The sequence below is a fragment of the Balaenoptera musculus genome, chromosome 5, assembly GCF_009873245.2.
Source record: "Balaenoptera musculus isolate JJ_BM4_2016_0621 chromosome 5, mBalMus1.pri.v3, whole genome shotgun sequence".
Lineage (NCBI taxonomy): Eukaryota > Metazoa > Chordata > Mammalia > Artiodactyla > Balaenopteridae > Balaenoptera > Balaenoptera musculus.
In genome coordinates, this window is record NC_045789.1 from 106,949,976 (window position 1) to 106,974,490 (window position 24,515).

General features: G+C 40.4%; 1 protein-coding gene across 11 annotated transcripts in view; it reads left to right on the forward strand.

Annotated features, from left to right (window-relative positions):
* Positions 1 to 24,253, forward strand: part of NPNT (nephronectin) — a 74,620-nt gene extending 50,367 nt beyond the window's left edge. For 6 of the 11 annotated variants that reach the window (XM_036853515.1, XM_036853517.1, XM_036853518.1 and 3 more), the window contains 5 exons: positions 11,915 to 12,001; positions 12,495 to 12,593; positions 18,911 to 18,958; positions 19,855 to 20,111; positions 21,507 to 24,253. In XM_036853515.1, the coding sequence (XP_036709410.1) occupies positions 11,915 to 12,001; positions 12,495 to 12,593; positions 18,911 to 18,958; positions 19,855 to 20,111; positions 21,507 to 21,617 (602 nt within the window). In that variant the 3' untranslated portion in view covers positions 21,618 to 24,253. The remainder of the gene's footprint in view (positions 1 to 11,914; positions 12,002 to 12,494; positions 12,594 to 18,910; positions 18,959 to 19,854; positions 20,112 to 21,506) is intronic. The other 5 variants (XM_036853516.1, XM_036853519.1, XM_036853523.1 and 2 more) reach the window with 1 other exon arrangement.
* Positions 24,254 to 24,515: the final 262 nt, after the last annotated feature.

The window sequence follows — 24,515 nt, forward strand, 5'->3', positions numbered from 1 at the left end:
CCCGTCTGCCTGCTCCCACCCTTGTCCCTCTGCTGTCTCTCCTCAACCCAGCAGCCAGGGTCATCTTTGAAAACTTAAATGAGATGTCATTGTTCAAAGCTCTGCATTAGCACCCACTTCCTTCAGTGAGAACAGGAGCCCTCCCGGCGGCTTCCAAAGTCCTCAGGTCACATCTCCTAGCACTCTTCCCCTCGTTCACGTCACTCCAGCCTCCTCGCTGTTCCTCCAGCTTCTCCCATCTTAGGATTGTTGCTCCAGCTCTTCCCTCTTTCTGGAACACTCTTCCTCCTGCTATCAACTTGTCTCACTTTCTCACCTCTTCATGCACATCTCAACTTGCCAGTGAGGCCACTCTGACCCCCCTCTCCAATACTGTGACCTCTGCAGCCACTGCCGGCACACCTGATCTCACAACTCTCTACTGTTTTTTTAAAATAACGTTTATCACCTTCTATATACTATCTTGTTTCCTTATTTATAATGTCTATTTTTGTCTCTTCTGACTAGAATATTAGCTTTTTGAGGGGCAGGGGTCTTTCTCTGTTTTGCTCATTGGTATATCTCAAGAACCTAGAATAATGCCTGGCACATAATCAGCAATTGAATACTATTTGTGGGACATAGAAATGAATGATTAGATCAATCACTCATGACATTTTAAAATAAAAATTATCATCATGTAATCAATTTCCATACAAACGCTAGTTTAGTAACACATTAAATCTATATTAAGAAATAAAAAATATTCTTTCCTGATTGTTACTTATTTTTATAATATGGGGAGGTTTTTAATTGTGCTTCCACCATCTTTTTCTCTCTTTCTCCCTTTCCTCCCTTCCTTTTTGGGGATTGATGTTCTATTCAGTGGATTATTAAATCTGAAAAGTCAAAGTTAGTGAGAAGGAAAACGATGTTAATTTAGAGATAATGTTTCAAAGTATATATTTCCTAGCTCCTGAAACTAGCTCAAATAATTTTTCTGTTTTACTTTTATTATTTATTTTATTTATTTTTGGCTGCGCTGGGTCTTCATTGCTGTGCGCAGGCTTTCTCTAGTTGCGGCGAGCGGGGGCTACTCTTCATTGTGGTGCGCGGGCTTCTCATTGTGGTGGCTTCTCTTGTTGCGGCGCACGGGCTCTAGGAGCACGGACTTCAGTAGTCATGGCGTGCGGGCTCAGTAGTTGTGGCGCACGGGCTCAGTAGTTGTGGCTCACAGGCCCTAGAGCATGTGGGCTCAGTAGCTGTGGCGCATGGGCTCAGTAGTTGTGGCTCACAGGCTCTAGAGCGCAGGCTCAGTAGTTGTGGCGCACGGGCTTAGTTGCTCCTCAGCACGTGGGATCTTCCCAGACCAGGGCTCAAACCCGTGTTCCCTTCATTGGCAGGCAGATTCTTAACCACTGCACCACCAGGGAAGTCCCAGGAGCATTTAAATAATACATGATTAAGGAAATAACTTTTTATGTATGATATGAAATATTAAACATGTGTTTTAAAAATAATTTTAACTTGAGGAGCCCTAGGTTTTTCAGATTGTGTGAACAGAATTATAACCAGATGTATTTGCAGGGCTAGCCCTATAGACATGATTTGAGCAACACTAAAGTTACCTGATATAGCATGAAATTCTTGTTCCTTCACTAATGGGACAGACCAGTGCTTCTCAAAATGTGTTTCATAGAACATTAGTTCTCTGGAATATTATGCAAGTGTATGCCTAAAAAAGTTCTGAGGTCAAATAAATTTAAGAGACCCTTGGTTTAGCCACTTAAATAGGTTTGTTAAGTGTGGGACTTTTCAATATGCTAATGGTCACTGTGACTCTCTTGGAGAGGTATATAATGTGTGTCATTTCCTGAGTGGATTTAACTGGGTTTATTTAACTGTTGGGATTAGAGTTTATTGTAACCCACTTCAGATCAGGCTGGGCTGAACTCAGAATTATAGAGACCATGCTCCACAAATCGAACAGCCTTCTACCATTAGCTCTCATTTGCATGGTTTCTGAGACCAGTGGGTTGATCTTGGACTCTGGAAGAGCCTGGGAGGGAGGGGAGAGCAGAAAAGTGCTGGGCAGACTTAGAGCAAGAAAGGCAGATTTAACTGGTGGGCTGCCTGTCTGGACACCAGAGGTATGCTGTAGGGGATTGCTAAAAAGTTGGAGACCAAGTGAACACCAAAGATAAAAATCTGGTGTAAGAGCAGGTAGGAGCTATCCCAGAGCAGAGAACATAAGAAAAACATTATGTAGAATCCAAAGTAAAGGACGTTAGGGGAAAATGCAATTCCAGTCTAGCGATACCACGAAATAGTATGAAGTAATTTTTTTTTTAAAAAAATGTTTAATGACTTGGGAAAGTACCTAGGTTATAAAAATGTTAAGTGAAAAGAATATACAAAACTGTGCATACCATTTGATCCCAATTACGTGTAAAATACACGTCTTCATATGTCTGGATGAATATAAAAGTCTGGAAGAAAAAAGACCAAAATAGTAACCATGGATCTATCCAGTTGTTGATATTTGGGGTGATTTTCATTGTCTTTGTGTTATCCTCATGCAGTGATTTTTAATCTTCCCATTCCCACTGTCACTGGTCACAGTAATTTATTATAGTAGTCAATCCTTAGGAGAAGGGCCAGGGGTAATGGAATCCCGCTCTCCCAGCAGGAGAGTTGAGTCGTGTGTTTTGAAAAAGTACCCCGGGGGGATTCTGATTGTGAATCATGTTAACTTTATTTAGAACTTACTGGTTTTTAAAAATTCATTCAAAGTTTTAACTTATTTTTAACCTTTCAAAATGTCTTTACAATTGAGCACGTCAGATCTGTCCAGTTTTAGCTAGGAAGCTCTGCAAGGAGTATAATAGCACTTGGATCAGGAAGTAGATTTTTCTCAAAGTGTTATCAGAAGCCCAGTTGAACCAGAATAACCTAGGGTGCTTATTGAAAATGCAGATGCCTAATCCCTACCACCAATTTACTAAATCGGACTTTCTAGGGAAGTACGTCTCAGTCTTTAGTGTGTGTACAGGTCACACAGAGACTTTGTTAAAATGAAAACTTTGATTCAGTGGGTCTAGGTTAGGGCCTGAGATTCTGCATTTTTAACAAGCTCAGAAGTAAGTAACACTGCTGATCTGCTGAGTACACTGAAGAGTAGGGCTCTCTCAACCATAATAGCAGCTCCAACCCAGCAGAGCCATGTCCTGAATGGAGACAGAATTAGCCAGATGTGGGTTGTTTAAAATTGTGCCTAAAATGTAGCATATAGCATCTGGGTCATATAAAGAAAAAAAGTGTTGCAGAGTAAAGATTATAGAATACATTGTAATACGTATCAGGTGCTCTTACGAGTGGCCATATCAGAAAACCAGACTCATTGTTGCTGTGATGTTCATGAGAATGTGTTGAAATTCCAAGCACCACCAGTAAGAACAAAACTGTTTGCACTTTAACGATTGCTGCTTTGCTGCCTGCTGTCCACAGGTTTTTTCTCTCATTTCCCTTTTACGGATTTTACAGAGTCTGGCTGGTGTGATCACATTGTTCTTAGTCATGGAAATATGATCTTTTCTGATTCTATGTGGTGATGAGTAGAAAGATTGTTTCTGCTGAGGGGAGAACAGGTCTTCAAACTAGTTTGCTTCCTAGTAAACCGTAAGGCCTAGAGAGACCCTGAGAAGATGCCTGACATCTCCCTGAAGATGAAATTTCAGCGAGTGTTTTGAAGGACTGCTTGTAGGTCAGATTCTGGTGCTGTGAATTCTGAAAGTTTTCAAGGCATTTTATGTATATTTTAATTGGATCCTATGATGGCTGGTAAAGAAAAAAATAGCTCTTTCCGGAAAGTATAAATTGAGTTCTTGGTGAACGTGACCAAAGTCAGAAATCAGATTTTTTGTTGAGTTTTATGCACATTTTTGTATAGAGTTGTAATGAAAAGTATTGTGCCATAGCCACTCTGAGATGTGGGGCATGTTACTAAATCTTCCTATGACTTTGTTTCCTCATCCGTAAGTGGTGGTGATAATAGTATCTACTACATTGGGCTGTTGTGAAAATTAGGTGAGAGAGTGCTTGGCGTAGAATAAGAACTCAATACACAATAGCTATACTACTTCTGTTGATGTTGTTGAATTCATTGATATGGTAATGATAACATTTCCTACTTAACTCATAAAAACACAGCCCTATTTTGTGTTCTGGTTTTGAGTTTATATTTTTCTGATGCTTTTTATTATGGTTCATTACAGTTTTAATGTTCACAATATTTTAAATGTTATTTTTGGCTAACCAGATCCTTTAGAAACAAATTGATGTGCAAGTATGAGCTATTAGGGGAGCAGAGAAAATGAAAATAGAAAGCTGCTATTTCATAGACCCTTTACTTACGACCAAATAATTGGAACATCCGGTTTTATTTAGGTGTTTACGGTACCTAATTGAACAGTTGTGATGTTAAATCAGAGACAGCTTCACCTCAACTTCTCTACCCAGCAAATAGTAACAACAGCCTTTTCAGAGATGGATCTGTCTAGATGAGAAACATACATGACGGGTCTGATAAATATCAGAAATAAAAGCTTCCTTTCTTCCTCTAAAGTGATTCATTTGGCCTGAGGGCATTGACACCTGTCCCCCACAGTAGGTGGGCTTCTGTGTCACCTCGGGGGTGTTCGTGCCACACTCACCCAAGCAGCTATACTGTAGTCAAATAGTCGGCTATGGCACCGCCTGCGTTCTGTTCCAGCGCTCGGACTCAGTCCTGACAGTGCCTAACCTTCTGACTTCCTTTGGCTTAGAAGAGGGCAAGGGGATAAAAACGGTTCTGGTGGCAAAACCCAGGGATCTTTAGAGATGACAGAGTGGAGATGAAAGACAAGGGGTCTAAGATGCCATCTCTTGCCTCCCCCCTGCATCCCCTCTCTCACCTCCTCCCTTCTTCTGTCCCTCCACGTTCGCTGTCAAATGATCTCCTGATCTAGAAAAGTTGAGTCATCACCTTTATGGCCACACTTAGAAATTGCTGCAGGCAGTACTTCAAGTTGTTCTGAAACTTTATTAGAAGAGAGAGAGGGGAGTCACACATTGGGGCTCATTATTGTTAGCTGGGTGTATGTTCCACCTTTCACTAGAGACTTAATTTTTCCCAGTTGTGCTCTGTACTCTCAGTCCAAAGGTGTCTTTTGAACTTTTTGGATTTTTCCTACGCAGTGAAAGCTTTAGCACACAAGGGCTTATTTCTGTGGAGCCCAGCAGCCTTTTGCTTTTTGCTAGTAATCAGTAGATGGCTGGGAATTTTCTCTGACGTAGTTAAGGAAATGTCAGACTCTCTTTTCCAATCTTTTTATTGCTTCTCTCTGGTAATTTAAAGCTATAATGTGTATGTGCTTCATCTGGAGAGGGAAGAAAAGGGGCAGAGGAGAAAAGGGAGGGGGGGCAGAGGGAGAGGAGGAGAAGAGAAAGCGGTGTGGAGGGGAGATGCAAGAGGTGGCCTCTTAAAACCCTTGCCACTCATCCCCACTCTGTCATCTCTACATTTCGCCACCAGAAAGAGCCTTCAGGATATTAGGGAAGTTACATACATACCATTCTCTTCAGATGAACTAAATCCCTAAGCATAGAAAGAATTTAAGACCGTGTTATCTTTCATCTTTTAGTCCAACAACAAATGCCAGAACTGGCCTGGGTAATGTCATGGGAGCCACCCTAGAACAGAAACAGAATTAGCAAACCTACCTTTAATAAATTGTGCTTACATTCTGCTATAGTAGTTACTGTTTGGAGGAAGTCTGGCAGTGGGAGGTGTGTGTGATAATATTTACATTTACTTCACTGTGCTTACTTTTAATGCTTTTTGGTAAAAATATGCAGTTGACTCTTTGGGAAACTTCATTCATGAACGCAGGCTATAGATTAATATTATATCCCTGGGGAAAATATATTTAATAGAACGTTCTGGGATGGAGTTCCTTTTAAGAAGTTTCTTGCTTATCTGTGTGGCCAGTTCTTCTCACAGGCTCCAGGGCTCCGGGGTTCCCCAGCCGCTAGGAACGTACTGGGCCCCTGAGCCCCCGCCAACCACGTTTTTATCCGGCTGTCTGCTCGCTTCAGTGCCTGTACGTTCCCTGTGTTTTAGTTCATGCGGAAGATTATAAGACATACGTCTTGGTGGATGAAACGTTAACTAATGGAAGAAAAATATTTAGGAAATAAATCTTCTAAAGAGTATATGAACATTCTTTTTTTTATGTTAATTTCGGTCATAACTGCCCTCTGACAGCCACTCCCTCCTCCCTCCTGTTCGTTCTCTGTGCTCCAGCCAGAATGATGTACCTGATCTTGGCGCTCCTCTGTTAGAATCCTTGAGACTTCCAGTTTCCGCCAGAATAAAGTCCACAATATTTACAGAGCTTTAAAAGGCCCTGCGGAGTCTGCCTGCATCTCCAGCTTCATTTGGTTCCCTCCTTCCCTCCCCCTCCCTCTCCCCCTGTGAGCTCTACACCTAGAATGATGTTTGAGTTCACACCCGTTCACTCTCTAGGGCGCTAGCTCACAGTGACTCATCCTTCAGGTCGCGGTGTAAGCAGCACGTCTCAGAGATTTTCATGCACCTTCCTCCTGGGCTAGCTTAGACAGCCCCCCGTCTCCCCCTCACCACCAAGGCTCACATAGCATCCTCTAGTTCTCCTCTAAAGCATCCATTACATGGGAGATTGTCAGATGCCTGTCTTCACCTCTAGAATGTAGATCCCATGAAGGAAAGAGTACTCTCATTGCTTCACAAAAGTGAGCCCAGTGCCTCGTACTCAGTGGATGGTCAGTTTCTTGATTGAGAGCATTAATAAGTGGATGGACTAGAGGGAGGGAGGATGGACAGACAGACGGTAGAGGAATTGTGTTGTTAGCATTTCTCGTATCCTTTTCTAATCTCTAAAATTACACCATTCTGATTCTAAGGATTAATGGTCCAACTACAGAAAATATCAGATATGTGTTTGTCTTTATAAATATAAATATATATGTGTGTTTGTTTGTGTGTGTGTGTGTGTGTGTGTGTTAGCATCTCTCCCGGTTGTAATTCTATTTTTAGATAAGGCTAGTCATGTATTTTAATTAGCATTTTCTGCATTGAATCAAAGAATATGTTTGAATTTCACAAATACATCTCAATTTCATAGCCTCACATTTAATAACAGGTATCAAGACTATTCAAAGTTCTCTTTAAGCAATCAAACTACAAATAACAGACATATAGCTGCTATGGGGTAGGAGACTGTGTATATACTCTGACAGAACTCTCTTTTCTTTCAATGTTTTAGGTACTTTTTTTTTCATAATAGAAATCCTTTTTATAAACAATCTTAAAAAACACAGAATTACAAAAGAAAAAACCAATAAATGATAAAACATTACTTTTATTTCCAGTACTCAGACTACTTCTATTAGCATATTGGTGTATTTCTTTATTATTATTATTGATGTATATGGACATATAACATTACATCGGTTTAGGTGTACAATATGATTCCATATTTGCATATGTTACAAAATGATCACCACAATAAGTCTAGTTAACGCTTGTCACCAAACATAGTTATAAATTTTTTTTTTCTTGTGATTGGAAACTTTTAAGATTTGCTCTCTTAGTAACTTTCAAATATGCAACACAGTATTATTAACTACAGTCACCATGCATACATTATACGTCCTCATGATTTACTTATAACTGGAAGTTTGTACCCTTTGACCCCCTTCACCCATTTCATTCACCTCCTACCTCCTGCCTCTGGCGGCCACCAGTCTGTTGTTCTATGAGCTTTTTTTTTTTAGATGCCACATATAATTGAGATCATACAGTATTTGTCTTTTTCTGTCTGACATAATAATACCCTTAGCATAATACCCTCAGGATCCATCCATGTTGTTACAAATGGCAGGATTTCATTCTTTTTTATGGCTGAGGAACATTTAATTGTGTGTATATATATACCACCACTTCTTTTCACATTCATCTATTGATGGGAACTTAGGTTGTTTCCATGTCTTGGCTGTTGTAAACAATGCAGTGAACACAGGGGTGCATATATCTTTTCAAATTAGTGTGTTCACTTTCTTCAGATATATACCCAAGAGTGGAATTGCTGTATTACGCAGTAGTTCTATTTTTAATTTTTTGAGGACTCTCCATAACGTTTTCAAATTCCTATCCCCACCAACAGTGCATGACAGTTCCCTTTTCTCCGCATGCAAATAACCATCTGTTATTTCCTAGGCAGTCAACCCTTGAACAATTCAGGGGTTGCAGTACTGACCATTTGCACAGTTGAAAATCTGCGTATAACTTTACATTTGGCCCGCCCCATCCAAGGTTCCATATCGTGTGGCGGATTCAACCAGCTGCGGACGGTGTGGTGGGTCTGTGTTGCACGTGTTCAGTGAAAAGTACCCATATGCATAAGCGTGGACCCGTACAGTTCACAGTCGTGTGGTTCCGGGGCCCACTGTCTTTTTGATAGTAGCCATTCTAATAGATGTGAGATGCTATCTCATCGTGGTTTTGATGTGCATTTCCCTGGTGATTAGTGATGATGAGTGCCTTTTCATGCACTTTTAGTATATCTTCTTCGGAAAAATCTCTCTTCAGATCTTCCCTTTTTTTTTAATCAGAGCGGTTGTTTTCCTATGGAGTTGTATGAGTTCTTTATATATTTTGGATATTAACTCCTTATCAGATAAATGATCTGCAAATACTTCCTCCCATTCATTTTTGTCGATCATTTCCTTTCCTGCACAGAAGGTTTTTAGTTTGATGTAGTCCCACTGATTTATTTTGCTTTCGGCGTCAGATCTAAAAAAAATCACCTCCAAGGCCAGCGTTAAGGAGCTTAACGCCTATGGTTTTTATTCTACGAGTTTTATGATTTCAAGTCTTACGTTCAAGTCTTTAGCCCATTCTGTCATTTTTTTGTGTGTAGTGTAAGAAAATGATCCCGTTTCATTCTTTTGCATGTGGCTGTCCAGTTTTCCCGACATTATTTATTGAGGAGACTGCCCTTTCCCCATTGTATATTCTTGGTTCCTTTGTCTTATGTTAATCGACCATATAAGTGTGAAGTGTGGGAGTGTATTTCTTATCACTGTCTGGGTTTTTTTGTTTGTTCATCTGTTTCTCTTGTACATAGTGGAAATTATTTCACTTAATATTTTTATATAAACTGTAAAACATACCAGGGAGTGAGTAGTGAACCTTCTCTCGACACTTCAGTGGGATGCTTACCAATCCATACTGGTATGTGTAAGGAAGGAGGATTCGTTCAGTACTTGGGCAGAGCTACAGACTGGAGCACACAAAATTGTAAGAACTAATAGCTGCTGAGCATTTCAGGTCTAAATTCCTTGGCATGTTTCCCAGCGAATCGCAATGAAGGTGTGCATGATCGTCCGCTGCTAAATTAAAAGGTTCTTGGAAACCAAGTGCCTAAAATACCAATAACCGTCTGGCACTTTGCGAGTTGTTAGATAACTGATTTTCTGGGTGACTGTTTTCCAAACGTGTGGTCTCATTCCTTCCTTTTAACCTCCTCCCATCCCACTTTCTTCGTTTCTGAGCATCCTCCAGACACTGTGAACGCCTTTCTCTAATGTTCCCAAGCGCTATCTTTGTACTTACTGCCTGAAATACTCCGTCTTCCCCCACTCCAGCACTTTGCTTTTTGCCTGGAAGGTTCCATGTTCTTTCCCTCTCAGACTGAATGGTGCTTGCTCAGAGAGGACGTCCTTGATCTCCTTTTATAAAACAGGTCCCTGTGCCAGGAAACATTTCTAGGATCCTCTCCCTCTGCACCAAGACTCCATTTACCATTTGACCATCCTTCATTTGGAGAAAAGGGTGCTGACAAACCAACATAATGCCCCTAAAATATGGTACTGTAAGGTTTGAACTATTACAATCCAGAGATGATTTCTATAAGTTACAACAAGAGAAGGGAACAAAAAAGCGTTGTTCTATAGAGTTGTGTGTGTGTGTGTGTTTTTTAACTTTCTCTGTCATGAGAAATGAAGCATGTATGCCTACAACTCTGTAATATTTCTAGTAAATAAGAGGCGGTCTCCCTCTCAGAGCTCCAAGTGAGGAAAGGAAAGCTGGAATTGGATGCCATTGCTGTCAGTCATCTGAGTGTAAAATAGGGCGGCCGTTTGCCTCTCCCAGGGCACCTGGGATCAGGCTGTGTCCCCAGATCTTGTCCGTTGACCCGCTTCTCTTCTTCCATCTTTCTCAGGCTGTGTGTAGAGGGGTATATGTGAGTTGGGGGGAGTGGAAGAGGAAGGGGTTCACTGTTTGGACTTTTGCAACAAAAAGGAAAAACTTCAAAAGCAGTAAGCTCAAAAAATCAGTGCAAATATTATGGGTTCGTTTACTTAATTTAAAAAATTACTGCTAAAAATAATTGGAACATTAATGAAAGAGAACTGTTTTGACTGATGTGTGTTCCTTGGTGTTCTACATCTTTTACTCCCTGCCTTATAAAAATAGAGCTAATTAATTTAAGTTCTGGCAAAGAAAAGGGAGGATTCCCTGATCTTTAGCCAAGAATTCCCCTCCACTGCCACCAACGTTCTCACACACTCCCCACTACCAACCAAGCTATTCTCCCTCACATCATCTGGTGTTTTTCCATCCTAGTTTTCATCAGAATTTAGAGCTGTGGTGTTCTTTTATCTACATGTTTAATGTTTGCCTCTCCCATTAGAATGCAAGCTCCACAGGGGCCAGGTCCTTGTTGGTCTTGTTCACCCTTTTACCTTGTCTCCTCGGGACCTACCCCAGTGCTTGGCATATGGGTGGCAATCAGATGTACATTGAATGAATGAGCAAATAATGATTTATACGAATCCATTTTTTAAAGTGTATTTTTCAGCTCTGTCCCACTTGTTTCATTTGAGGAAAAGGGTTGACAAAGTACATGGGTTTCTGACAAGACCTTCCCATTCATTCAGTAAACACTTATTGAGTGCCTGTCACTAGGTCAAGCCCTGGGAATGCCACATGAGTAAGACATGATCGATGCCCTCCAGGACCTCAGAGACCAGCAGAGGGAGAGACACACATGTGTGTAAATAACTGCAGTTCTTTAGGAAAGAGTGTAATAGAGGCATGTAAACATGAGCCATCAGAGTACGAGGGGGAAGATTTGAATTCGCCTAGAACGTGAAAGTTTTCACCCAGGCAGTGATATTTACACTGACCCTTGAACAGAGAGGGGAAGTTTGGCTGGTTAATTACCAGGAAGAAGAGCATCCCAAGCTGGGGATGGGGTCAGAGACGTGAACATGAATGGCATATTTGGGCAGTATTGTGTGTTTTGGGGGGTGGATTGTGAATGCTGTGCAATTTGGAGTTTGGATTTGATCTTAAAGGAGCCAAGGAACCTGCTTAAGCCCAGAAGCCATAGCATACGTAGGGTTCACTGGAGAGGAGTCCATGTTTTGGTTAGAAAGTCAAACCATTTGCTGCAATTACGGGCATTTTTTTTTCCATTAAAACAGCCTTAATTTAGAGTTCATAATGTATCTTTCATAGACAAGTTTTAGAATTTCATAGAGATATTTTGCTTGCAATTGGTAGCTGTTTTAAAATGTATTTTCCAGATAAAGACTTTTTAATGTATTTTATGTTGAATTTTAGAAACTTTTGAAACCCATTTTTTAAAATTCTACCCAGATAAATGTTACAGTATAAGATCTCTGCAGAACAAACTTCATGAATCTTCATGTGAAATGTGATTAAATATTTTGGATTCTTCCAGATGAGTGAAATACCTAGGTCTTTTCCCCCTGCCCCATCGGTAAAGGTAATGCTTCTTTGTCAATGCCTCATCAGAACAAAACAAAATGCATCTCTCTCTTGTAGTTCCACGGCAGCCTTCAAATGACTTGTTTGAAATATTTGAAATTGAAAGAGGAGTCAGTGCAGATGATGAAGCAAAGGATGATCCAGGTAGATCCCTATATTCTTAGTACCGTTATGATGACATTTTATTTTTTCCCTCCATTTCATTAAAATAACTTTTAAATTGTAGATTGTTCGGTTACATCTGGGAAAATTATACATTTTTTTTTTACCACTTGGTTTCCTCTGTAGTTAAATCAGTTGAGCAAAAACAGTGAATCATCATTATCTTTTTAAAAAAAATTGTATAAAAGCAGCATTTAAGCTGAGGAGGAAATCATATTTTATAAGTGATGATGTAAGAAGGTCATAATTTGGCAACAATTGTGTGTTCTATTTTTACAGCTGAGCACTGATACACAATTGTGCTGAGAAAGGATTCATATGATTTCCTTTCGATCTCACGAAGAGACATTCTGGTGGGATAATTAAGTGCAGACAGGAGAGAACACTTGTACAGATACCCCTAGTTCACAAATTCATTTTTGTCATTAGCTGTTGGGTTTGTGGTCTACTCATGTTCCTGGTTATTTCCTTGCAGGTGTTCTGATACACAGTTGTAATTTTGACCATGGGCTTTGTGGATGGATCCGAGAAAAAGACAGTGACTTGCACTGGGAACCAGTGAGGGATCCAGCAGGTAAAACCATTCATCTAACCAGAATCTAACCAGATTCATCTAACCAGTACACATTTCGGTTGGATCCGATCTGAGGACTCCAGTTCTGCTAATCAAGGATACCATAACGCAGCTCTGTGTTTATTTACTTAATAGAGAAGATAAAGAAAGCTTGTCCAGCATTCATCTTCTGTTTTTTTAGGTGATCTGAAGTTGTTAGCTATCAATTAGAATTTTAAGTAGACAAGCAGTTTATTAAAAGGCCAGCTAATTTCTCTCAAAAAAGGCTTTGTATATATAAAACATATAGACTCATTCTAAAATATAATTTTCAAGTTACGTGTAGTGCCCCATTCCCAAGCATAAAAATAATATTGTGGTACAGCAGCCATCATAGTAGCCTGTGGTTGTTTTCTTGATTATGTCTTTCTTTTTTAAGACGTAGCAGGAGGAGACAGTGGAAATTCCTGCAAAGTTGTGAATATCTCTCACAGTCTAATTTTCAGTCTAATTTGGATGCTGGAGAAAATAGTTATAAATTACCACCACTTATTCCACAAGAGAATGTTATAAGAAAGGGAGATTTAAATATAGTCCCTTGGAAAATTAAGACTTTTAAATTGCACACTTCCTATGAATCTATAAAGTTTCAGAACTTACAATATGTTTTGTCGTCTTATTTCAGGAAGCAAAGCTACATATTATTGTTGGCTTTTTACCCTCCCTTTAGTAGTTAAATCTTATATGGGTGAGTCCAACTTAATGGAAGGGTGAGGAGTTTGGTTTCTTTTTTTCCTTTTTATACTCCTGATTCTAGACTTAGAAATGAAAGATACAAGACATGAAGAAAAAGTGTGTTACTTGTTTTTAAAAGCCTAGTTCCTAAATACCATCCCAAGTGTCCAGATAGAGCACAAAACATGTAAAAGTTAACTTGAGGATATGCTCTATTAAAACCTGCTCTTCTCAACGGTCAGTGTGCACACAGGTCAGCTGGAGGCCTTGTTAAAATGTAGATTTTGATGCATTTCTCACACGCTCCTTGGGGATAATTTTAGGGCTCATTCTTAATGCACATGTTGAGTAGCAAGTTATTAAAGAATTAATTAGTGCAAAAATATATTCATTAGATCCCCTAATATTGAAATGTTAGAGATATTAAAAAATGAAAATTTGAGGTAAGCTTTTAAAAAATGAGTATCCAACAAATTCAAAGGAGTTTTTAGATTTCTTTTAACTATAAAATAATTTTTAATGCCCCCCGCCCCCCCACACACACACACCGGTACACGCCCTCTCATTCTCACTTTCATGTTCTCCCTCTCACTTATTTAAGGTTAACTCTGAGCCAGACCACATTATTATTATCATAGATAACTGTGAATAAGAGAGAAACCAACATTTATTTAATACCAACTACAGTCCTGACTCATTCATCATCTCAGTTTTATCTAATCCTCTTACCTACCCTGCGAAGCAGGTAATACTGTTTTTGTTTCACAAAGGGCCAGAGGTTACATCAGTTTCCTAAGGCCACAGAGCTGAAGAATGGACCTCCCATCCAGGCCTCTCTGTACTGCCTGTGCAGCCATCTCAGCAGTTCAGTGCCCAGAACATCTGCAGCATTATTCTGGGGTTTTCACTACCCAGTCTGGCCTCTGTGTCCTGGTTGTGTGCATGATCCGATTAGCAGATCTCGGGCCTGTAGATGTGAGTGACCACTGACCTGGAGTAGTGTGCTACAGAAGGAAGGATCTTTAGCAACCATGTGTGATAGAACGGTGAATAATGTTCACGGTCATAATGAATAACTCTTTCAAGTAAGGTATACACTGGGGAGAATAATTCATGCTAAAGTCAGAAGAATTCATTGCACTTCTCTGTAGACACTCTATGTAAAACATTTGACCTTTAGAACTTAAATACTATCTTTTAGAACCAATTTAGCACTTTTCAACAGTTTCTATTATTCGTCACATATGTAAATGTTTAAATTTGTTGTGACGCCAAATCCACTTGCCCTCCAATAGAAAAATGAGAAGAGAATTGACAGAGTGGTAGACAAAAAAAAGGTTTGAAATGGTCCTTTGGCTGTGATAATACAGAACAAGTTGAAAGGAAGTGGTGGCCGCTTGGGTGATTGGATAGCTCCTGGTGATTGGCTCTGGTCCCTCAAGGATGCTCTTCTGGGGTCGCTCCAGGTTTTTACCAACAACTTGGATGAACTGGATATTGAAGGCATACTAAGCAATTTGTGGATAACGTAAAGCCAGAGGAGAACGCGACTGTGTGTGCTGACACGAACAGCATCCAAAGATTAGATCAGTGGGTCACACTTAAGAGGGTGAAATCTGCTGGGGATGAATACGTGGTGTAGCTCATGGTCAAGAAACCACCTACACAGCTGTAGGAGGGGGAAGATGTGACTTAGCAGAAAGTGTGAAAGACTTTTAGAGTTTTTGTGGGTAATAAATCAATATGAGTGAACCCTGTATCATTGCTGCCCAAAAGCTGGGTCATCTCCATAGAAATAGGGATTTTTTCCAGCATGGAAAATACACTTTTTGGTAGGTTCTTACCAGTCTGAGAAGTATAGAGGTAATGGTAGGTCACTCAAAAGAGAATGACCTGGATGGAGAGGTGTCTCAGAGCCTGTAGAAAAACAAACAAACAAACAGGTGAGGAACCCAGAATGTTTAGCCTGGAGAAGAAATAATGGAGCAGGGCAGCTTTTCAAATACAACACCGACAATATCTATCTCAGTTGTTCCGTGATCACAACGGGGTAAGAAGTCAGATCAGTAGGTGAAAACTACAGGGGGATCGATTTTTGCTCCCTCTCAGAACTTCACCATAGTCAGAGCTGTCTAAAGAGAAATCAGGCGGCCGCGGAAGCAGGGAGTTCTCTGTTGGTGGAGATGTTTGACTGGGTGACATATGACAAGATGTTGTTTTGAGAATTAGACAAAGGGTGGATTAGAAAGCCTCTTATACCGGCTCTGGGAGCCTCTGACTCAAAATGGAATGTCCCAGGTAATCCCAGGAGCTCAGTGAGCAGGGTTCTAGCTTGGAGAATGGATGGGAAGACCAAAGATGGCAGAGATTTAGTTAGAAGGGGTAGGAGGGCATAGCTTATGTCAGGGCGGAATCGTAGGCGGGCTTTTTAGAATATGTCGGGGAATTCTAACCATATACAGATTCTGACATATTCAGATGGAGAATGCTAATGAAGCTTACTTTCCGTGCCTATTTTTCTTCTAGGAAGTTCAGGTGAAGTTATGTATGTATCACATGCTAAGGCCAGAGAAGACTATAAGCAATTTAATCAATTATTTTTGTGTATCATTCTAACTACCAAACTAGTTGTTTGCGTGATTCTATCTAGATTATTACCATTTGTAAAGGAACATATGTTTGGATTTCCACATATGATTTTTATGTTGTGCATTGCTTATCCAAGAACCAGATTTGCAAATATTCTTATATGCTAAAATCTCTAAAAAAACCCTCCCTTAAACAAACTTATAACTTTGAGAAACAGCTGCAAAGTAAGTGCATTTGCTAGTCACCTTCCTGGTGCTCGTTAGGTTTTGTTATCACATTCAGTCTTAAACTTAATTTCGAGATAGTGAAATTAATCCATCCTCTAGGGAATGGAAAATTGTGCTCCTGACAGATGTGATAATGTGCTACAGACTTATAGCTGTGGCCCTGAACACACACCCTTCTCCTGTAGTGTCAAGGCTAAACTTGGGGCCCTTTTCCTGGAACCCTAATCTCAACTGACTCAGCACTCTGTCTGCTACTGGTAGCTACAAGGAATTCGTTTAAATATAAAATATGCCAGCGTGTACGTACAACTATGTCTATTGCAGCATTAAGAAACATTATTTTGAAATACATGAAAACGGAATAATAAATCAACAGTGAAAATAAAAGCTCCCTCCCAACCCTGGCTCCCATCATCCTCCCCAGATGCAACCAGTTTCTTGGTTACCTTTCCAGAGAGCTATTTTTCCTCACAACAGCCCTCTCTTCTGTACCTTGCTTCTTCCACTTAACAATATTATCTTAAGAGTTAACCTGAGTGTGGACCTGCTATATAACACAGGGAGCTCAGCTCGGTGCTCTGTGACGACCTAGATGGGTGGGATGGGGCGGTGGGAGGGAGGTCCAAGAGAGAGGGGATATAGGTATACATATAGCTGATTCACTACATTGTACAGCAGAAACTAACACAACATTGTAAAGCAATTATACTCCAAAGGAAAAAAAAAAAAAAAACGTGAGTGGACTTTGAAGCCAGAATGCCTGGGCTGAAACCCACCATCACCACTTACGAGCTTTGATCTTGAGCAAGTTACTTAAATGGGGTCATCAGTAGTGTCTAGTAAACATATGTAAAGCATTTAAAGCAGTCCCTGTCCCAGAGTTACCATTAAAATAGTATTAGCCATTGTTGTCGAAGATTGTTCTGTATCAGTGCATACAGAACACCTTCATTCTTAAATGAATGGCGGTTACTCCATCACTTTTTAAACGTATTTAACCAGACATCCATTGAGGGATGTTTCAGTTGTTTCCAGCCTTTTGGTAGTTCAGACAATGCTGCAGTTAGTAACCCTGTCCAGATATCATTTCATATATGTTTGAAATTAAAATTTTATCACATATATATCTGGCAAGTGTTACAGCATCTATTATTTACCAAAAAACAACTTTAGATATTGTGATGCTTTAAACTGAATCCATGAAAATATTTAATGTAATTTTTTACTTAAACCGGTATTTTCAAATCAGAAGTGAAATTTTTATTTAATAGGTAATTTGGAGTGCTAGATCAATTTTTCCCTTAGCTACTGTTCCAACTTTGTAATACTTCCATTTATTAAAAAGGGAAAGAATTCTTCATGGTAAAAGGAAAAAAAATCCTAGTGGCCACAGAGTAGCCCTATAGGGGAAGCGCAATAGTAACCTCATTTACAGAGTTTTAAATGTCTATATAAAATGATTATTTGACTCTTTTATTAGGATGTCTTGGTTTCTGTTAGGTTGCCCTGCTGCAGGCAGCACCTGGCATAGTGATATTAGTATACATTCCACAGGGATTTAAGATAATCCTTGTTTTCTTAAAACTTGCAGGTTAACTGTAATAACCTTATATCTTAGTCTTAACCAAAATACCTGTGATGATTCAAAAAGCTGACTAACGGGGAGACATTATAAATCCATCGAAATATTTTGGCTCAAAATATTGTTTGGATTAATTTGGGGAAGACGGGGGTGGAAGGAGTACAAAAAACTGTGTTTGTTTTTGGTGAGTCAAGTACCTGACTCAAGGATCTATTTCTCTGTTGTTTTTTGCTATATTCTTGGAACGTCATTTATTTAACAAACGGTATTAAACTCCTACCATACGCTAGGAGTGTAATGGGGTTTGGAGAGAGGTTGGCTCTGACATCAAAGAGCTCACTGTCTCTTTGACTGTAAGAGACCCTCTTTGACGGGGGGAGAGAAACGTGTAAACCAGTGATTCCTGTGCTGAATAGGGGTTCAGGCAGTTCTGAACTTAAACTGTTATTCTGCTGCCTACTGGCTGGGTGACACCTTGGGTGACTACTTCACCTCTCAAAGCCTTAGGCTTGTTTTGCAGATGCAGAAGCTAATAAGTGTTCACTTCAAGGGCTTGTTAGCAAGGTTAAATGAGCTGCTCCCTGGAGAGCCCTCGTACAGAACCTGGCCCTCACAGGTACACACAACTCACCCAGTCGGGCCTTTAAACGCTCAGAGGAGCCTTGGTAGAGGAGAAGTCACTTGAAGAATAGGACATCTCAAACCTTGTCATGTCTTGTACAGATTAAGCATAAGGAATGCTTTTCAATGAAAGATAAGTGGGGTTTCTACCAAAACAGTTACAGGTGTTCAGCATTCCAACCACATTTTTCCTATGGATAAGTCAGTGTTGAGACTACAGTGTGTTTTTCAGGTGGCTGCAATAAAACAGCCTGAGGGGAATGTCACTTGTACTTGGACTGAGTTTCAAACTACTACTTGCAACTTTCCGTCTCTTGAGAAGCACCGTCCCCCATGTCACTGCTGCTCAAACTTCTTTTTCCCCCTTAACTGCAATTCCTCTAACAATAGAGGGAAGCAAACTCTGGAGCCCTAGGGATCCAAGGACATCATCAAAGCGACCTTTCCAAAGGGAAAGATTTTACTAACATTTTGTGTTCATGTATGTGTAATGGAAAATTTATATATTAATTAGATTGTTATGGATTTGTATTTATATAAAAATCTTTTAAACTGCTTACCTCCAAATATTACTGATGCTCCAGGAAGATGTGGCAGGTTTCCAGAACACTTCTGCATCTTCTTGAGGTCAGGTATGAGAAGCACAGCAAACTCGTTTTTAAAGGATCCTTCTCCCTTTAGAGCATTGGTCCCCAACCTTTTTGGCACCAGGAACCGGTTTCTTGGAAGACAGTTTTTCCACGGACCAGGGAAGGGGGGATGGTTTGGGGATGATTCAAGCTCATTACATTTATTGTGCCCTTTATTTCTATTATTATTACTTTGTAATATATAATGAAATAATGATACAACTCACCATAATGCTGACAGGAGGCGGAGCTCAGGCGGTAATGCGAGCTGTGGGGAGCGGCTGTAAATACAGATGAAGCTTCGCTCACCCGCCCACCGCTCACCTCCTGCTGTGCTGCCTGGTTCCTAACAGGCCACGGACCGGTACTGGTCTGTGGCCCGGGGGTTGGGGACCCCTGCTTTAGAGTTTTGTTTTTTTTTTTAAAGAGGGGAGAGGAGAGAATAAACAGATCTAGTGCCCCTTTAAATCACTGCCAGGAGACAGAAAATCCACCTAGAAAATTCTCCCTGGTAACTTCCCCACCACACCAGCCAGCCAGCATGACATTATGATTCTAGGTGCAAGAGGATCAAGAGGTGGTGAATGTGTGTATGCCTGTGTATGTCTGATCATATTTAACTGGAAATATTTATAGCGTTAGGATGACTACTTATTGCCTGTCCCTGGCGTAATCTGTACTCCTCGTGAGAGAAGTGTTTTCTGTAAATACAAAACCGTAGAATTTAAGACAGCCATGGACCGAAGTCCTATCTTCCTCCTTCGGAAATCTGGAATTCTTTCCTGATGACTGGCACCGTCTGAAGTTCACTAAAACAAGAGCAGGGCGATGCCCGTCCCCGCCGGCGCGCCGGCAGGGACCTGGGCGCGCGCACACACGGCCCTGCTCTCCCCCTGCAGGTGGACGGTATCTGACGGTCTCGGCGGCCAAAGGCCCGGCGGCAAAGGCCGCTCGCCTGCTGCTCCCCCTCGGCCACCTCCTGCACTCGGGGGACCTGTGCCTGTCGTTCAGGCACAAGGTGACGGGGCTGCACGCCGGCACGCTCCAGGTGTTGGTGAGAAAACACGGTGCCCACGGAGCAGCCCTGTGGGGAAGAAATGGTGGCCACAGCTGGAGGCAAACGCGCATCGCCCTGCGAGGGGCTGACGTCAAGAGCGTAAGTAGACCCGCCGGGGAGGCAGAACCGGGGAGGTTCTCCTTTCAGAGGACAACTCGGGGGTCTGCGGTGGACGCCTCCGTCTCTTCCTGAATTTAGGCGCAAGGCTTGTGCCTCGGCCAGGCGTGGTGACCCCATGCGTTGCCTCTTTCTGTACCCCCTCTGCCCCTTCGTACACATTCTTCATGGCAACCTCTGACCACCGTCACTCTCCCCACCCTGGTGAATAGCCCCTATTTTTAATGAAAAAAAAATTGTAGGAGTTGAAAAAGTGAAAAAAAAAAAAAGTTAATAGAAACTTCAAAGGGTGGCGGCAGGGTACCTGCTTTTCCTTTTCCTTATACTCCTTGTACTTTGAACTTTGACCACCATGAGTTACCCTAAAGTGTTTTTTTTTGGGGGGGGGGGAATGTTTCTTTAAAGTCTTTGTTTTCTCTTTGCCTCGGAGATCACAGTTAAGCAGCCTTGGGTGGGAACCAGAACACTATGCTTGGAAAGTATTATCCTATTCAGGACAGGTGGTGGGAAAAGCTTTGATTGCATACATAAATTTTATCCTAAGTAATCAAGTCATAGGTAGCAATAAAATGATCTATAACACCCCACTGAAATAGTGAATGTATTTGGAAAAAGTGTCTTCTTTATGTTAATCCTAATGAAACAGTTATTAGGAAATTCTGCCTCTCTACCTATAGGTATAGTGTCTAGAAACTTTTTAAAAGAAAGAATAGACTCCATGAAGACAGCTTGTATCAGAGTCTTGGATTTTGTTTTACTCTGTTTTTCTTTCTTAAAATTTTTCTTAATATTTACATTGTTTGGAAATATAAAAATAAGTTGTTTCACATCCTAACGTAGGTTTCTGTTAGATAAAATAAAGGAAAGATTTTGGTCTTTACATAAGTGAAACAACACTGTGTTTGCATTAGGGTGTTTGATTCTGTTCCATTTTAGGCAACAAAACTGTATTAAATTAACCCAGAGGAGGAACTAGAAAACATCTAAGCTAGGCTGCATGATTATGATCTTTCAGATCTTTGGCTCCTAATTTCTACACCTTTATATTCCATCACGCTCTTTACTTCTGACCTTGGTAATCTTTGACAAAAGTGTCCACTTCATAATCATTCCTAAATGGAAGTAGTCTATTGTTTAGAATGACTTTTTAAAGAGTAACTGATTGTGGGCAATGGGGTCTGGTTAACGATTTACTGATGACTTAAGTTTCTACCAGAAGGCAAGCCTCAGTGACACTGGCAACTCTGTTCTGGTCTTTCCTTCTGTTAAGTAAGTTTACTATTTAGTTTTGGGAAAAGTTTGTCTTTATTTTGCTAAACGAGCACGCATTGGAAAGGGGCAGAGGAGGCTTGACCAGTGTGTACGTTCTCTCCCTAGGTCATCTTCAAGGGTGAAAAAAGGCGTGGTCACACTGGGGAGATTGGATTGGATGATGTGAGCTTGAAAAAAGGCCACTGCTCTGAAGAACACGAGCAACTCCAGAACTAGCAATGAACCCCCGTGTTGCTCCCTCTTCTTTTTCCAATCTTCACCTCCTGTCCTCTCCTCCCTCTTATCAGGCCTAGGAGAAGAGTGGGTCAGGAGAAAGTCTGGTGACCCACATCTTGCTGGCCTGCTTTTGTGCAATCCCAGTGAACAGTGACACCTTCCTTGAAATACAGGGGGGCATCTGTAGATGTGTCCAAAGCCATCTTTGGGTGTTACCTTTCATCCTGTGTCTCTTAAGAAGGCCTTCAGTGTGTGTGACCTATACCGTCCTTCATCCTGGTTACAAGGTGTTCCTTGTAGCAAATTATAGGAGAAGTTTTCAAAAGAAATCTGTGCAAATGACCTTTCTGTTATCTGTTCAGTGTTGTACCGCGAGTAGTATTGACTTCCCCTAAGATGCGTTGTACAATGTGCTTGTGAAATTGGTTTCTCCTCTCTACTTGGTAGTTCTGGTCTGACCTGAACTCTGACTTTTACTGCCATTCGCTTTATAAAAGAAGGGTATGTAGCATATCAAGATGCATTTATTCTTGTTATCTGTATTTTTCTTTTAAAGACAATTATGTAGAGTGGGCACGCAATCCCTCGTTAGTAGTACTGTGTTTTGTGTAAATGTGTTATTGGTATTAAGTAGTTATGTGTTCCTAATATTTACAGACTCTAGTTGCAAGGGAAAGGCAGCTTATGATCTCTTGAGTTAAAAAAATACATGGTGGAATGGCATCCAGTTCCATGACCTTATATTGGCAACAAGAGAAAATTGGAAGAGGTGTCTGTGGTTGTAGGGAGATGAATTTTTTAACGGCCTTGAGTTTGATCACTACAAAGTAATAGACAGGAAACTGTAGTTAACATGTAAAACCCTCACTGTTTCAGGTTACACTTTAAAACCAACAGCCTTTACCATAACAACGTGGTTCTTTCCGGTAATAGGTAAGAAGCTTTATGAAAGTTCTGGTTGTTTCAGAGAAAAGATTCTGTTTGTGGAAGCTGGGTGTGGGGAAGCATGGGGGAAGCTTCGTTGAAATAGATTTTCATACTGACTTTTCAATGCGTATAGATTTAGGCATGTCTAGATCACAGCCTATGTGCTGTTGTGTCAGGAAGGGATGGGAAGCGAGTCTCATGCTTTGCGGCACCGGACGTGTTGGAATGGGATTCACACACACACTAGATCAACAGGACAAGATTGGAATTCTAAGATCTATGAACCCCTGTTTCCTCCCTGCAAAGTTTACCTTTAGATTTAAACAAAAGACAACTTTTAAAAGGCAACTTATTCCTGAGGCTTTTCTTTACTTCCGATTAAGTAATCGAACTATTTTCTGCTGTTTTTGCCAGGAATCACAAAGATGATTAAAGGGTTGGAAAAAAAAGATCTATGATGAAAAGTTAAAGGAACTGGGATTATTCAGCGTGGAGAAGAGAAGACTGAGGGGCAAACCACTGCTGGTTTTCAAGTATATGAAGGGCTTGTGCAGAGAGGCTGGTGGCCAGCTGTTGTCCATATGCACTGAGAACAGAACAAGAGGAAACAGGCTTAGACTGGAGTGTGAGGGAGCATTTCCTGGCAGGGACAGTTATTAAGTTAGAATCCTTTGTCTAAAAGAAAAAGTGTGCATTTTTTTTGAGGCTTTTTAAAAATTTGATAACTTTTTTTTCTATTTAAGATGGTTAAAGACATTCTTACCTCAAGGTAGAGTAACATTACAGAATCTCCCCAAAGATGTTTTGATCCTATTACTATGTAATGAAAGTCTCCAGAACTAAGTAACTTGGACCAGGGCTAAGGTCTAATTTAGGTACTTCCCTCTTGGACGCCTAATAGCGAGGAATGAAAAGGGGAAAAGCCACCAAATGCTGAGGTCATGAAAATGTCTATCCCTTTATGGCAAACCTAGCAGTATTTAAAAAACAAAAACAAAACACAGAAAAAAATTAAAAATCTGTTTGTTCCAAAAGAGTATGATGGGCAGATATTTTAGTATCTCAGTAATGTCCTAATGTGGTGGTGTATATTTCTTTTCTTGGTAAAGGTATAACCCTTTCACTTGCTTAATGGATGATATTTCAGATTTTTAAAGAGACCATAGCAAAGAACACAGTTTAGAGAGATTTTTATCTGGTGCATTCTCTCTGCAACATGTGTGACAGTTTAATTTGGCTACTGAAAAAGAGAGTGCCATGCCCAACACCACTGCCAGGACCTTTCCTTCTCCTAATGGTAAAAGTTTCTCTTATCAATGGGAATCTCCCAAGTCCCACAAAATGGTATTGTTTTGGGAACAGTAGGTACAATAGACAACAATAGGTCTTTCATCATTTAACTTGGTGGATGCAAGGCCAGAGGGGGAATATAAATCAGTAAGCCTTTGAGTAGGGGCCAGAAAATATGGCTTTAGATCCATTTTTTAATGATTCATTTCCTTTTTGGTCATATAACTGCACAACTGGAGATGAAAGGGGAAAATAATAGAAAGTTTCACTTTTAGGTGCCAATAATGCATTGCACTACACTGATGGAAGAAGTTATCCAAAGTACTGTATAACATCTTGTTTATTATTTAATGTTTTCTAAAGTGAAAAATGTTAGTGGTTTTCCAAACAGCCAAATAAAAGTAATTCTTTATAAATAAAAACAATAATACCAGTTGTCTGTCTCGTTTTTTTTTTTTAAACTGGAAGAATTATCGAGGTAATTTGATTTTTCACAAAAGCCATCTATAGTATTGCTTTAGTTATGTTTTCTCATATCTCATTCAGTTGTAAATAGTTGCCTCAGATCCTTTTATATAAAGGCAGGATAAGTAAAGATATAAATATATATGAATTATAAATGAAGTCTTTTACTAGTGTTGATTTTGTTAATTTATGACATTTTACTCATATTCCAATAAC